The 12119-nt window shown below is 40.3% G+C and overlaps 1 protein-coding gene across 10 annotated transcripts in view; it reads left to right on the forward strand.

Moving 5' to 3' along the window:
* Positions 1 to 1504: 1504 nt before the first annotated feature.
* TRIM55 (tripartite motif containing 55) overlaps positions 1505 to 12119 on the forward strand; it is a 46866-nt gene continuing 36251 nt past the window's right edge. For 2 of the 10 annotated variants that reach the window (XM_079102320.1, XM_079102316.1), the window contains exons 1-4: positions 1506 to 1841; positions 2350 to 2522; positions 9314 to 9479; positions 11395 to 11490. In XM_079102320.1, the coding sequence (XP_078958446.1) occupies positions 1674 to 1841; positions 2350 to 2522; positions 9314 to 9479; positions 11395 to 11490 (603 nt within the window). In that variant the 5' untranslated portion in view covers positions 1506 to 1673. Of the gene's footprint in view, positions 1842 to 2349; positions 2523 to 9313; positions 9480 to 11394; positions 11491 to 12119 lie in introns of all 10 variants that reach the window. The other 8 variants (XM_079102314.1, XM_079102315.1, XM_079102318.1 and 5 more) reach the window with 6 other exon arrangements.

The raw sequence follows: 12119 nt of genomic DNA on the forward strand, positions 1-12119 counted from the left end.
GATCATCAATAAACGCTCAGTGCACACAGCACTAAGTCCACACATAACCAGTTATAATGACCTACCTTTACTGATAATTAAGTACACTAGGGATTGTTAACAAAATGTGTTCCTTATTTGGGGTTTTTAAAATCAAAGAGTAATGGGATACAAATTCATCATGTAAAAGCAGACATGAATTTTTCTTTTAGTCTTTAATCTCATTTTAAAATGTCAAATACAATACAGTTAACCAGTTGTTTCACAAAATTCTGGCAAATGTTAGAATCTATATTTTTAACTCAAGAGTAGATCAAGAATATCAGAAATGTCCAGGAAAGGTCTCATTTTAAATATCACCTGAGAGGAAGGGGCAGATGCACAAGTAAAAGCAGATCCAAGAGAGGTACAGAAGGACTGTATGTTCATTTCAGTTGTAGATGGCACTAATATCTGGCCCCTGACACATGGCCAAAGGAAATCATGGTTCTGCTAGCCACAGGCCAGCTACTACACCACTACAGATTATTGTCATAAATTAAATTTAAATTTTTAAAGAATGTAAATTTTTTTGTGTGTTTTTGGATGTGTATAGGGGTGAGGGTATAGGATAAAAGAGGGTTAGGGAGGAGGGAAAGCAACATGGAAAAGAGATATTGGAGTTTTGTTTGTTTTTTAAGTTGGATCATGAACTGGTGTTGAGTTTTGTTTTTGTTTTGTTTTTTTTTCAATTTTGTAGACATCTTTATGGTGAAAGGATTTGAATTAAGCTTTTTTTCTTTCTTTTCTTTTTTTTTTTTTTTCTTTTTGGTACTCGGGATTGAACTCAGGGGTACTTAACCACTGGTGCTTAACCCCAATCCTTTTAAAATATTTTATTAGAGACAGAGTCTCACTGAGGGCTTCACTAAATTGCTGAGACTGGCTTTGAATTCAGGATCCTTCTACCTCAGCCTCCCAAGCTGCTGGGATTACAGGCATACACCACTGTACCTGGCCCAAATTCAGCTTTTAAATTCAAATTTTTCCCCAATCACGACCCTGGCAAAGGTGAAAGATTTAATATTAATCAAGTCTTTTTAGATGTATACCTTCGTGAAGCCAGGATAATAATGTTCAAGACGTGTTTTGTTTATTCCCAAGCAGGTACTGTCAGGCTACTTTCCTTGACTCAGTTCTGGATCTCTCAAGACAGAAATGGTGTTCATTGTACAGTTAGACTCTTGGGTCACATTCTGCCCTTCCTGGAGAAACCTGTCACCAAGTTATTCCTGAGTGCTCAGGGAGGCATGTCTCAGGGGCCAGGCATGCACATTTGCATTTGTTGTTGACAACTGTCAGCTTCTACCTCCTTCCCCTCGCCACCCCTGTCTAAATGGGGTTTGTAATCCTTCTTCCCACCCACTCTCTTCACTCCCAGGGACAAGAATGTTGACTCCTGCTCTCTGTCACCTGTCAGAATCCATCCTCCTGTCACTGGCTTATATGGACAAGTCAGCCCACGGTCACGTGACACTGGACTGCTAAAAACAGCTCTGGATCCACTTTGAACCAGAGCCTGAAACAATGTCCTCCACCAAGAGAAACATAAAGGACACTTGATCATACAGTCCTTGGAATTATTTCCAGGAAACACTTGCTGAAGCCATTTGGAGCAGCCTTTCCCTGGCAGTGCGCTCTGGGACGGCCAGGAGATGAGTGCATCTCTGAATTACAAGTCTTTTTCCAAAGAGCAACAGACCATGGATAACTTGGAGAAGCAACTTATCTGTCCCATCTGCCTGGAGATGTTCACAAAGCCTGTGGTCATTCTCCCTTGTCAGCACAACCTGTGCCGAAAGTGTGCCAGCGACATTTTCCAGGTAGGCTTGTTTGGGATTTGGGGGTGCAAAAGATTCCCTCCTCTCCAAATCAAGTCCTTCATATTGATGTTGATTCCTTTAGAAAACTTTAATGGGACAGCATTTATTTTCCAATTTATTTGAATAATTTCTTTTGTGCTTGGCTGCCAACTTCTTCCTTACTCCCAAATCTAGTTGTGTTTTAATTCTAAGAATCACATGTGTTTTTAACAAAATCATTGAATGTGTTTCAAAGTCAAAAGACACGAAAATTGGTATTTCTGGCTGAAATTTTGATGACGAAACCTTGGGTGGAAAATCCTCATGCTGACTGATACGTTGCAGATGCCTGTGGATGAGGACTGGCTCTGTGTTTCAGGACCACTTGCAGCAAGGCCCTGAGAGATTATTTTATGGCAAGCTTCAAGTCGAAGTCCATGTTGTTTGTAGTCACAGAGAGTTAAAATAAGTCTCAGGAAAGCTCCCTGTGACATGACTCAATTCCTCTTTTCTTGCTTGGCAAGAACAGGCCTCTAACCCGTACTTGCCCACAAGAGGAGGTACCACAGTGGCATCAGGGGGCCGATTCCGCTGCCCCTCCTGTAGACACGAAGTGGTTCTGGACAGACACGGGGTATATGGACTTCAGAGGAACCTGCTGGTGGAAAACATCATCGATATCTACAAGCAGGAGTCCACCAGGTAACACTTTTCCATGTGTCAAATCCATTAGATGCTTGTTTGTATTTGTTTTAATGGGTTGCCACACTGAATGATTGTCTACCAATCACAGACTGATTGTTTATAGTAAAGGGTTTTTCCAAGTCAGTCCTTCCCAATGGGACTGAGAGTCGCTCATGGGAATAGAGAAGGGAACTGGTGTTCATGCTTTTGTGTCATGTAAGAATGAAGTGACTCATTAACACTAATCCATCCCAGATGGTGATGCTGAAAGAGGCATAATGCTGTCCTCCCTAAAAGCCTTGTAGTACATACATTTTAGACATTTTTTGCACGTTACAGATCCTTTGTATTTCCAGATCCTACATAGCAGAAAAATTCCAGTGCAAATATAAAGTTAACAGAAATGGCATCTTCCAAAATAGCCCAGTTTCTAGTTCAGACAATCTTGCCTTAAAACTGTCTAGCTAATAATAAGAAAAACAAAATCCTCTGACATTGTCACCATATTGAATCTGTAAGAAGTTCAAAGCCCGGTATCAATCCTGACCTTTACAGACTTACAGTTTAGAGATACGGGAGAAAAAAAAAAAAAAATGAAGTCCAGGCTGTATATTATATTTGCTGTATACTTTTAGCATTTATTGTTGATGGATTGTTATACATTCATCCATTTAAAAAATTTTAAAGGCTTTTATTTATGGAACCACATTGGCTATACAGTTCATTTCCTAGAGGCAACACTGCAAGAGTATATTCCTAGAAGGCATGGAGTGAGGAGCCTTTTACTATTGTGCACAGGTCAGTCCAGTCCACAAAGCTTGGTTGCAATATGGAGACCATCTAGAAATGGCTTCATTGAGATTCTTATTTGGGGTCATGAATTTATGGAACATCTGTTAGGTTTTAAAAGCCTTGTGCTCAATGGAGGAAGGAAGGACTGTATAGAGGGAAAAGAGGGGTGGGTGGGGTCAGGGGGAAGGGGGAAAAATGGCAGAATGAATCAAACAACATTGCCCTGTGTAAATTTATGATTACACAAATAGTATGCCTTTACTCCATGTATAGAGAATCAAAATGTATCCCATTTGTTTATAATAAAAAAATAAATAAAAAGAAATAAAAAGAAAAAAGAAAAGCCTTGTGCTCTTAGAAGGAAAACTGTTCTATAAATCTAACAAATAATTATTGTAATTTTTATGGCTATTAGTTTCTGCTTGAGATTCAAAACTTAATTAGTACTGGACATAGAAGAGATTGGGAAAGAAGAATGGCTGATGACTTATTACAGATTACAGCCACCTGTTTCCCTTGCTTCCAAAATCTCCTGACAAGAAAGAAAGTACTACTGTTATCACTTCAGAGATCTGATCTCACTGCATTTCGTTACTTTAAAAAGTACAAGTACACAAATTGTCTTAAAAAAATTAACCAATTAATAACCAACTAATTATTAAAAGGAATTTTATGACAGCTGTTTCAGTACCTAGTACACTACCTTACACCAAATAGTTGCTCCACAGTGCCAGCTAAGTTTACACTAATAATTACATTAATATTTTTACATTAATTAAATAAATTTTCTCACTACTTGCCACAGTGGGAACTTGAAACAAGAAAAGAAAATTAACAATACTTGTTATGAAATCCAAAGGAGAGGAGATGTTAAAACTTAAGGCATTATTAAAAACCACAAATAAACATGCTTACTTTAACCATCAAGCTGGGTTGGGGACTTACCAAAAATAGTGTCCAGGAGCTGGGAAGCAAATTGCATGAATGGAATGAACCAAATTTCCAAAAAATAAGCTCACAACCAAGAATAAGTTTACTTTTGTAATTATCAAATTCTTCCTATGTTGTTTCTTAAATTCGAGACTTGCCTTTAGGGCATTTTTAACATGGTGGCCAAACCACAAGTGGCCCAGAGGGCTTGGCCACAGATCTGGGCATGGAGTCAGTTGTTCTCTGGAGGTTGGAAGTCTTAACAGACCAGAACTCTGAGCCTCAGGGTACATTAGACAACCCTGGAATAACCTTTGATAAGAAGAGTGAGATGGACTCAGTTCTGGTTATTGGGAACATCAAAGGAAAGGGGAGGAGGTATCAACAATGGACCATGGGTACTGAACAACTCTGGCCTTTGGCAGAAAAACTAGAGACTGTAATTCTCCACAAGTCCTGGCCTCATCTAGAACAGGGCATGGTACTGAGCTAGCTACAGTTTGGGGATTCGGCAAGAGAAGGGACTAATTTGGTTAATATTAATAATAAATAGTAATAAACTTTAAAGTATAATAAGCAAAGTTACTATGTATTATGTGTTAGACACTGTTCAGGGTGCTTTATGTGTGAATCTTGTGCAATTCTTTAGTTCTTACACAATCCTGTGAGGGTTGATTATTACTATTATTATTATTATTACTATTCACCCTGTTAAAGGTCTTTATTGCTTTATTTAAAGCTCGCTAACTGATTTTTTATTTGTTCTAATTAGTTATACATGACAGTAGAATGCATTTTGATACATCATACATAAATGGAGTATAACTTCTCATTCTTCTGGTTGTACATGACACAGAATTACACTGGTGTAATCATGTATGCACATAGGGTAATAGTGTCTGATTTATTCCAGTGTGTTTCCCACCCCATACCCCCTCCCCTCCCTTCACTCCCCTCTGTCTAATCCAAAGTACCTCTATTTTTCCCTACCCAACTCCTTTATCGTGAATTAGCATCTGCATATCAGAGAAGACATTTGGTCTTTGGTTCTTTAGGATTGGCTTGTTTCACTTAGCATGATATTCTCTAGCTCCTTCCATTTATTGGCAAATGCCATGATTTCATTCTTTTTTAAGGTTGAGTAATGTTCCATGTGTATATATACCACAATTTCTGTATCCATTCATCTGTTGAAGGGCACCTAGGTTGGTTCCATAGTTTAGCTATTGTGAATTGAACTGCTGTAAACATTGATGTGGCTGTGTCACTGTAGTATTCTGCTTTTAAGTCCTTTGGGTATAAACTGAGGAGTGGGATAACTGAATCAAATGGTGGTTCTTTAGTGTTTTGGTGAAACTAAATCACAGAAAGTTCAACAACACTACAAGGCCTCTAACAAAAGGCACATTTCCCACCCTACTCTGTTCACCTTCACATCTTGATCCCCAAAGTCACTTTTAATTCTTTTAGTTGTTTTCTGCTTTTTGTTGCTAATGACATGTATATGCTATTATGTTTCTATTGCTTGATTGTTCAATTTTAGATATTATCTGTTTTTCACTGCTGTGACTAAATGACCAACCAGAACAATTTTAGAGGAGGAAAAGTTTATTTGAGGGCTCATGGTTTCAGAGGTCTTAGTCCATAGAAGGATGGCTGAATTCCTTGGGACTCCAGGTGAGGCAGAACATCATGGCCAAAGGGTGTGGCAGAGGGAAGCAGCTTACATGATGATCAGAAAGCAGACAGAGAGTCTCCACTCTCCACATACAAAATATGTACCCCATAGCCACACCCCCAAGCCCGGCCTTCTCCAGCCACATCCACCTACCTCCAGTTACCACTCAATTAATCCCTTCAGGGATTAATTCATTGATTAGGTTAAGGCTATGACCCAATCATTTCTCCTCCGAAACTTCTAACTTTGTCTCACATGAGCTTTTGGGATACACAACATCTAAACCATAACATTAACTTTTCCACTATAGATGATTAGGACTAAGTCCTCATATGCCTGGGCTTTACCTTCTACTTTGCTCTTCCTTGGGTTAAGCTTCTTGCTTCTTGAATCCATGTCTTCTGTTGGTTTATTCTTTTGTTTTTGTGGCACACATCCTCAATCTGTCTCATACAATATGCATAGTCCTCTCTTTTCAGCCTCCTTTAAGTGCCTGTCTTCAGGATGTTTCGGAGAGGTACAACTCAAGCTTCTGGCTGCAGTTCCAGAACCTTTTCAGAACTCCACAGCTCAAGTCAGCTGGCTTCTTGTAGCCTTCTTCCCTGCAGGCACTTAGCAGAGCTAAGATGTAACTCAAGTAGGTCACTGTTGCCAATTTCCAACACCTGCTAGACATTTCCCATTTGCCATCATCTTGCTTACTTTTTGTCCTTTATTGATTTATACCTGTTTATTTCCTTATCTCATTTTAGTGGTATTTCCATGGGAAACATAAGTACATGCCTGTGTTCATCCTTCCATATTTAATTAGAAGACTCTTGGTTCAATTTCTAGATATCAATAAAAATTGAGACCAGAATAGGTTGAGTAACTCACCTAAGGCCACATGGTGAAGCTGAAGTAGGATTAAGCTTTAAGGTCAGCACATAGGTTCCTGTGGAATTGCCTCACCAAAACCAGATGCCCACCTCTCAGTAAATGCTGGTGTGGTTCCCACAGCCTTGGAGATGGGCAAGAGCAGTTTACGAATTCATTGCACCTAGCCTGCCCTGCATGGCTGGGAGTCTCTGCCAACCTTTGGCACTGACCTCTGAACCGCGACTGTGAGCTTGACCACTCACCTCATAAAAATGTGTTTTCATCTTTATTCTACATGTCATATTTGTCCTAAATCTGTTATTTGTCGTAAGTTGTCCAGAGGTTTTCATTGTACACTCATTTTCAATTAGGTGATACCCCTGGTCCTGTGTTGCCACCTGAACAAGAAAAACCTAATAAGAAATATGGGAAGCAGTTCTCAGTATATGTCGCATCATGACAAAGAAGAATTGAACCACAAACAAAAATAAACATATAGCCTGATAACTGTTTCCACATGTTCTGTATCTCCTATACTACCTATATCTGTGGCTGTAACACTGTCTCTGGTGACAATAGAACAGCACCTGGAACACCAGCTGCCCTCAGGAAATGTCTAGGGGAGATGAGCACAGTAGCTTTGCTTGTGCCATTTTCTAGTAGATACGCTCCAGATTCTTGTTTAGCCCGCATTTACTACAAGATGGAGATACATGAGAGAGAAGGTTTTAGTGGTAGAGGTACCTTTGATCAGACAGAGACCAGTTTGTCAGTCCTCATCTGTAGATAACCCCCAGAGAGCTTGGTCATTTATTAACAGAGTACTCAGGATGTTGTCTTGTCTCTTCCTTTGTCACTCATATGTGCTAAGTCAGTGCCCATATTCCCCATGCCTTCTAGAGCTGGGTGGTGATATGTAAAGCCAGGGTATACTGTCTACCATTCAGGCAAATTACCTTTTATTTTCTCATTCGTTCAATAAATATTGAAGGAGCCCTCCCCTGTATGCAGGGTCCTTTTATGGGCACTGGGGAATTCGGCAAAAAAGAAGACATACCATAGCCCCTCTCCTCAAAGAGTTCATGTTCTAGTGGAGGAAATATACCCAGGAGGGAAAGTAATCTTTCCAGTTATGGGGTTACATTTCTTGGTTCAGTTCCTAGCATATGGACAAGCCAGGAGGTCAAAGATTATACTCCCACAAGACCAGATTGAAATTCCTCTTGCAAACATCAGATTCCAAAAGCTTGAAGGTAGAAGTCCATGCAGTTTCCTTACCAGACCTGGAGATTTCCTAATGTTTAGTTGCCCCAATCCAAATACTGAACTTTTGCCTAGTAACTTATAAAAGTATTTTAGCATGTTTTTCATCTTCCTCTGAGTTCTAGCACTGTAATTAAATACACCACACAGCATCAATTGTGTTCAAACATTTTTATTCATGACTCAATAGAAAGTATGCTTTTCATCATAATATTGACCAATTACATACATGGATATGTATGTATATATAGCTTCACATAATATGTGTATGTGTGTGTGTGTGTGTGTGTGTGTGTGTATATATATATATATATATATATATATACCTGAAACAAAAATTTTATATATTGGTACTTATCTTTGCTACATATAATGCATAGTATTTGCTATGCTATTTTAACTTTAGCAATGCTAGTCGCAACCTCCTAAATTGATTTCATGCCCCTTAAAACTGGTAGTTTTTAAGAAATGCATCTCAATAGCAACTGAGAAGAATGTAGTCCCAAAGCTGAAGTGCTTCTAAATATCTATGTGATTTGGACTATTAAGAATGCTCTTGGATTTAGGGTTGATTTTTTTCAAATACATATGAAAACTATTAACAGTACTAATATTTAGATAGAATTCATCAAAACTCCTGGATTTTATATAAGGAGGCACCTCCACACCTCCCTCATATGTATTTCTACTTCTAACAGCACCCAGATTAATAATAAAAGAAAACTTTGGCTCTCCCTAGCCATCCTCAGTTTTATAGGTAGGAAAGGTGTTTGCTGGGACCAGAGGCTAGGGGCTGGTATTGAGCTCTTCTGCTGACATAAACTTGATTGATATTTTGTTTATCAGCAACTTCCCCTTCTCACCCATAATAGAAAGTGTCTCATAAGAAATTTGTGAGCTCATGGACACAAAGCTGGAGCACATTCCTGATGGCTGGCAAGGGCCCAGTGTTCGACTTTCAGGAATTTCTCTCGACAGTTTTAAAGCTTGAATTGAAATCAACCATGTTGGAAACGCACTATGAAAATTGGTAAATGCTACAAATCGGTGTCTCCAGGTCCCAAGTCTCACACCAAGCAGGTTGTTAAGAGATTTGTCAGCACTCATCACTAAACCTACAGGGAAACTGAACTCCGAGTGTTTGGGGTACATGAAAGAGACCTCAGGAGTCTCCTGGAATAGGGTTGCTGGGGGTTCAGGGACCCACTGGGGTTTGTAAGTTCAGTCACCTGTCTCTGCTCTGATCCTATAAAAGTTGATGAACATTTATCTGCCTACTTCCTCCCAGGCCAGAAAAGAAGTCTGACCAGCCCATGTGTGAAGAACATGAAGAGGAGCGCATCAACATCTACTGTCTGAACTGTGAAGTGCCCACCTGCTCCCTGTGCAAGGTGTTTGGTGCACACAAGGATTGCCAGGTGGCTCCCCTCACTCATGTGTTCCAGAGGCAGAAGGTAAAGGAGTCGCTCCAGCCCTTTCTCCTCAGTCTTTTTCAAGTGTTGGTGTGGTCAGCTCCCTGCTGGGGAAGGAGTAATCCCAAGTCGTACAGGGCCACAGGACCCTGGAGGGCATGTGCAGAGGGCCCCACAGGGAAGGTTGTGGGAGCAGTAGGTGCACACATAGCCACATGTAGATTCCCTGCAGGATGGTGGAGAAGGCCAGAGAGGACAAGGATGCTGAGGTTCAGAAACAGATGCAGAAGGACAGAATTCCAGTTTTTGTGCCTTTTGGAGGTTGCTGAAGACAAGCAGTGTTAAGGAGCCAGACCCAAGCTCAAACTGCTTACTGCTTATTTGAAGTTTAGATTACAAATAAGAAAAGGATGGCTTTTTTCCCTCTCCAGTCACAGAATACTTTTCTTCATTCACCAAGGAAAGTTTCCTTTTGCCCTCTGCAGGGCCCACTCCCTGTGGGAGAGAATTGTCATAGTGACATGCAGTTACTGAACAGCTTTAAAATTTCACCTCCTGCCAGGCTTCAGGTTGTCTAGGCCAGCTGCTAAAAGACATCCTGAGTGTGGCGCATCTCCCCGCCACACCCACGCAGGCCTCGGCCTCAGACCCCTCATTCAGACCAAATAGAGTCTCCATATCAGCTAGTCACCAACCTGCTGACCTAGTTTCATGCAGGAACTTGTCAGTACTTATCCCTCTAGTACAGATAAAAGTGGGGTTGGGGCACTATGACTTGCAGACACTCTTGTATTGAGAACTTAAGAAGCTCCACCTCTCGGTATCAATTAGAATCATCAATTCCTCATTGGTCAGTGTTTTATTGTGAAGATCAGGGCCGAAATAAAATTTGGAAGTAATACTCAGACAACACTAGTTACAATCAATAACTGCTAGCTGCTGAAGAAGGAGGATTTTGCAAATTTTTTATTTTTCAAATTTACTTTTGACTTATTCCCCCTTCTCCTTTTCCCCTGTCCCTCACATCCTAACATTATTTCCTTCAAAGCCCTGGTGACTCATGGGAAGGTCAGAGGAACAGAAGGTGGGACTCCATCCTGGCTCCTGTTTAGTTAAAACTGCCTCACTTTGACCTGGTAGGATTCTGTATTAGCTTCCACTTGAAGATAAGATTCTGCAGCTTTCAAATATTTTACAACCACTGTTTTGATCCAGATTTCCCCACTTAAGTAAGAGAAAATTAGGATCCACATCGAAGACATGTTTTGCCCAACATTATAGAGAAATTGAGGACAGAGTTGGACCAAGCATGTAGATTTCCTATGTTGCCATTCAGTGCTCCCTGCAACTCCATAGCCAGCTATGAGAAGAGGGTAAATCAAATCATTGTGAACAAAAGAATATCTTCTTGGGTCAAAAGAATTTCAGCTTGGAAATTTCTCTCCAAGAATCATGTTACAGTTTATAATGACAATCTAGAGAATGTTTGTGCTTAGCATACTAGGCCTCAAATAATTATATGTCAAAAAATGAATGTTTGTTATGTACACTTCCCAAATAAAGCTGATCTTGAGCTGTACTAGGTAAGTAATTCATTTTAGGTCCCTGAAGTCACATATTAGACTCCATTCCACTTATAAACAATGATTAGAGTTCCTCAACTTGAATGTTACTCTTTATAGCTATAATTTCAATGTTCTTCATGTTTTCAGCAGAGTTATAGTCTCTAGTGAAAATGTGAGGAAAACTATGAATTCCCCTCCCACACAAATACATCCCTCTCTGAAGGTGTGCTTGCAAGATCAGGAGGGTCACAGGTTTCCCAATTCTTACAGTTATTCCTTTGGAATTGGATGGACACTCAATTAGGAGTTCCATAAGAACAATACGATGACTAATCCGCAATCTTTAGTGATCCGGTCCCCAAGATCTTGAGTACCTCTTTTCTCTTCATCAGTCAGAGCTCAGTGATGGCATTGCTGTTCTTGTGGGGAGCAATGATCGAGTCCAGGGAGTCATCAGTCAGCTGGAGGACACCTGTAAAACCATTGAGGTAAGTCAGGTGACTCTCAGGGAGTCGGCCTGCAGCTCCTGGGAGAGCGGGGTTGCGGCTTCCTCAACGCCCCAGAAATTCCCATCCTGCCTTTAATTATTTCCTAACAGAATGACTTCCTTTCAGATATGTCTCTAAAGTGTTCACTTTCTGTCACATAAGTAGAACTTGCCACATGAGTGGAAGAGGCAGATTTAACCGCAATTATTCAGGTGGTTGTTGTATGTGTTGTTCTTCCTTGGTCAACTCCTTTGAAAGTTTAGCAAGGAGAAAATGAATTTCCATTTAATGAAATGAGTGTTACAGCTATTACTGCAAACTTTCTTGGAGTAAATCTTGACAATCTTAAGACATGCTAGTAAATACTTTGAAAATGATGAACAAGGTTGAGCAGCACAACCGTGCTCAAATTGCAGGCTTCACAGGGGCCAGCAGGAGAAGAAAGAACTGCCCTGCTCTGTTTAGAGAATGGTTCAGTAGCTAGGAGCTCAAGGAGGCAAAGTTCCTTACTCATTCACATCCATTTGCCCTCTGTCTGGTTCAATGCCTGGCATGCAATAAACATTAAAAACTTGGTGAATGATGGGCCCTTTAATCACACTTGGGTTTGACATGTAAGAATATCTAGC

The sequence above is a fragment of the Sciurus vulgaris genome (genome assembly GCF_902686455.1).
Source record: "Sciurus vulgaris genome assembly, chromosome: 1".
Lineage (NCBI taxonomy): Eukaryota > Metazoa > Chordata > Mammalia > Rodentia > Sciuridae > Sciurus > Sciurus vulgaris.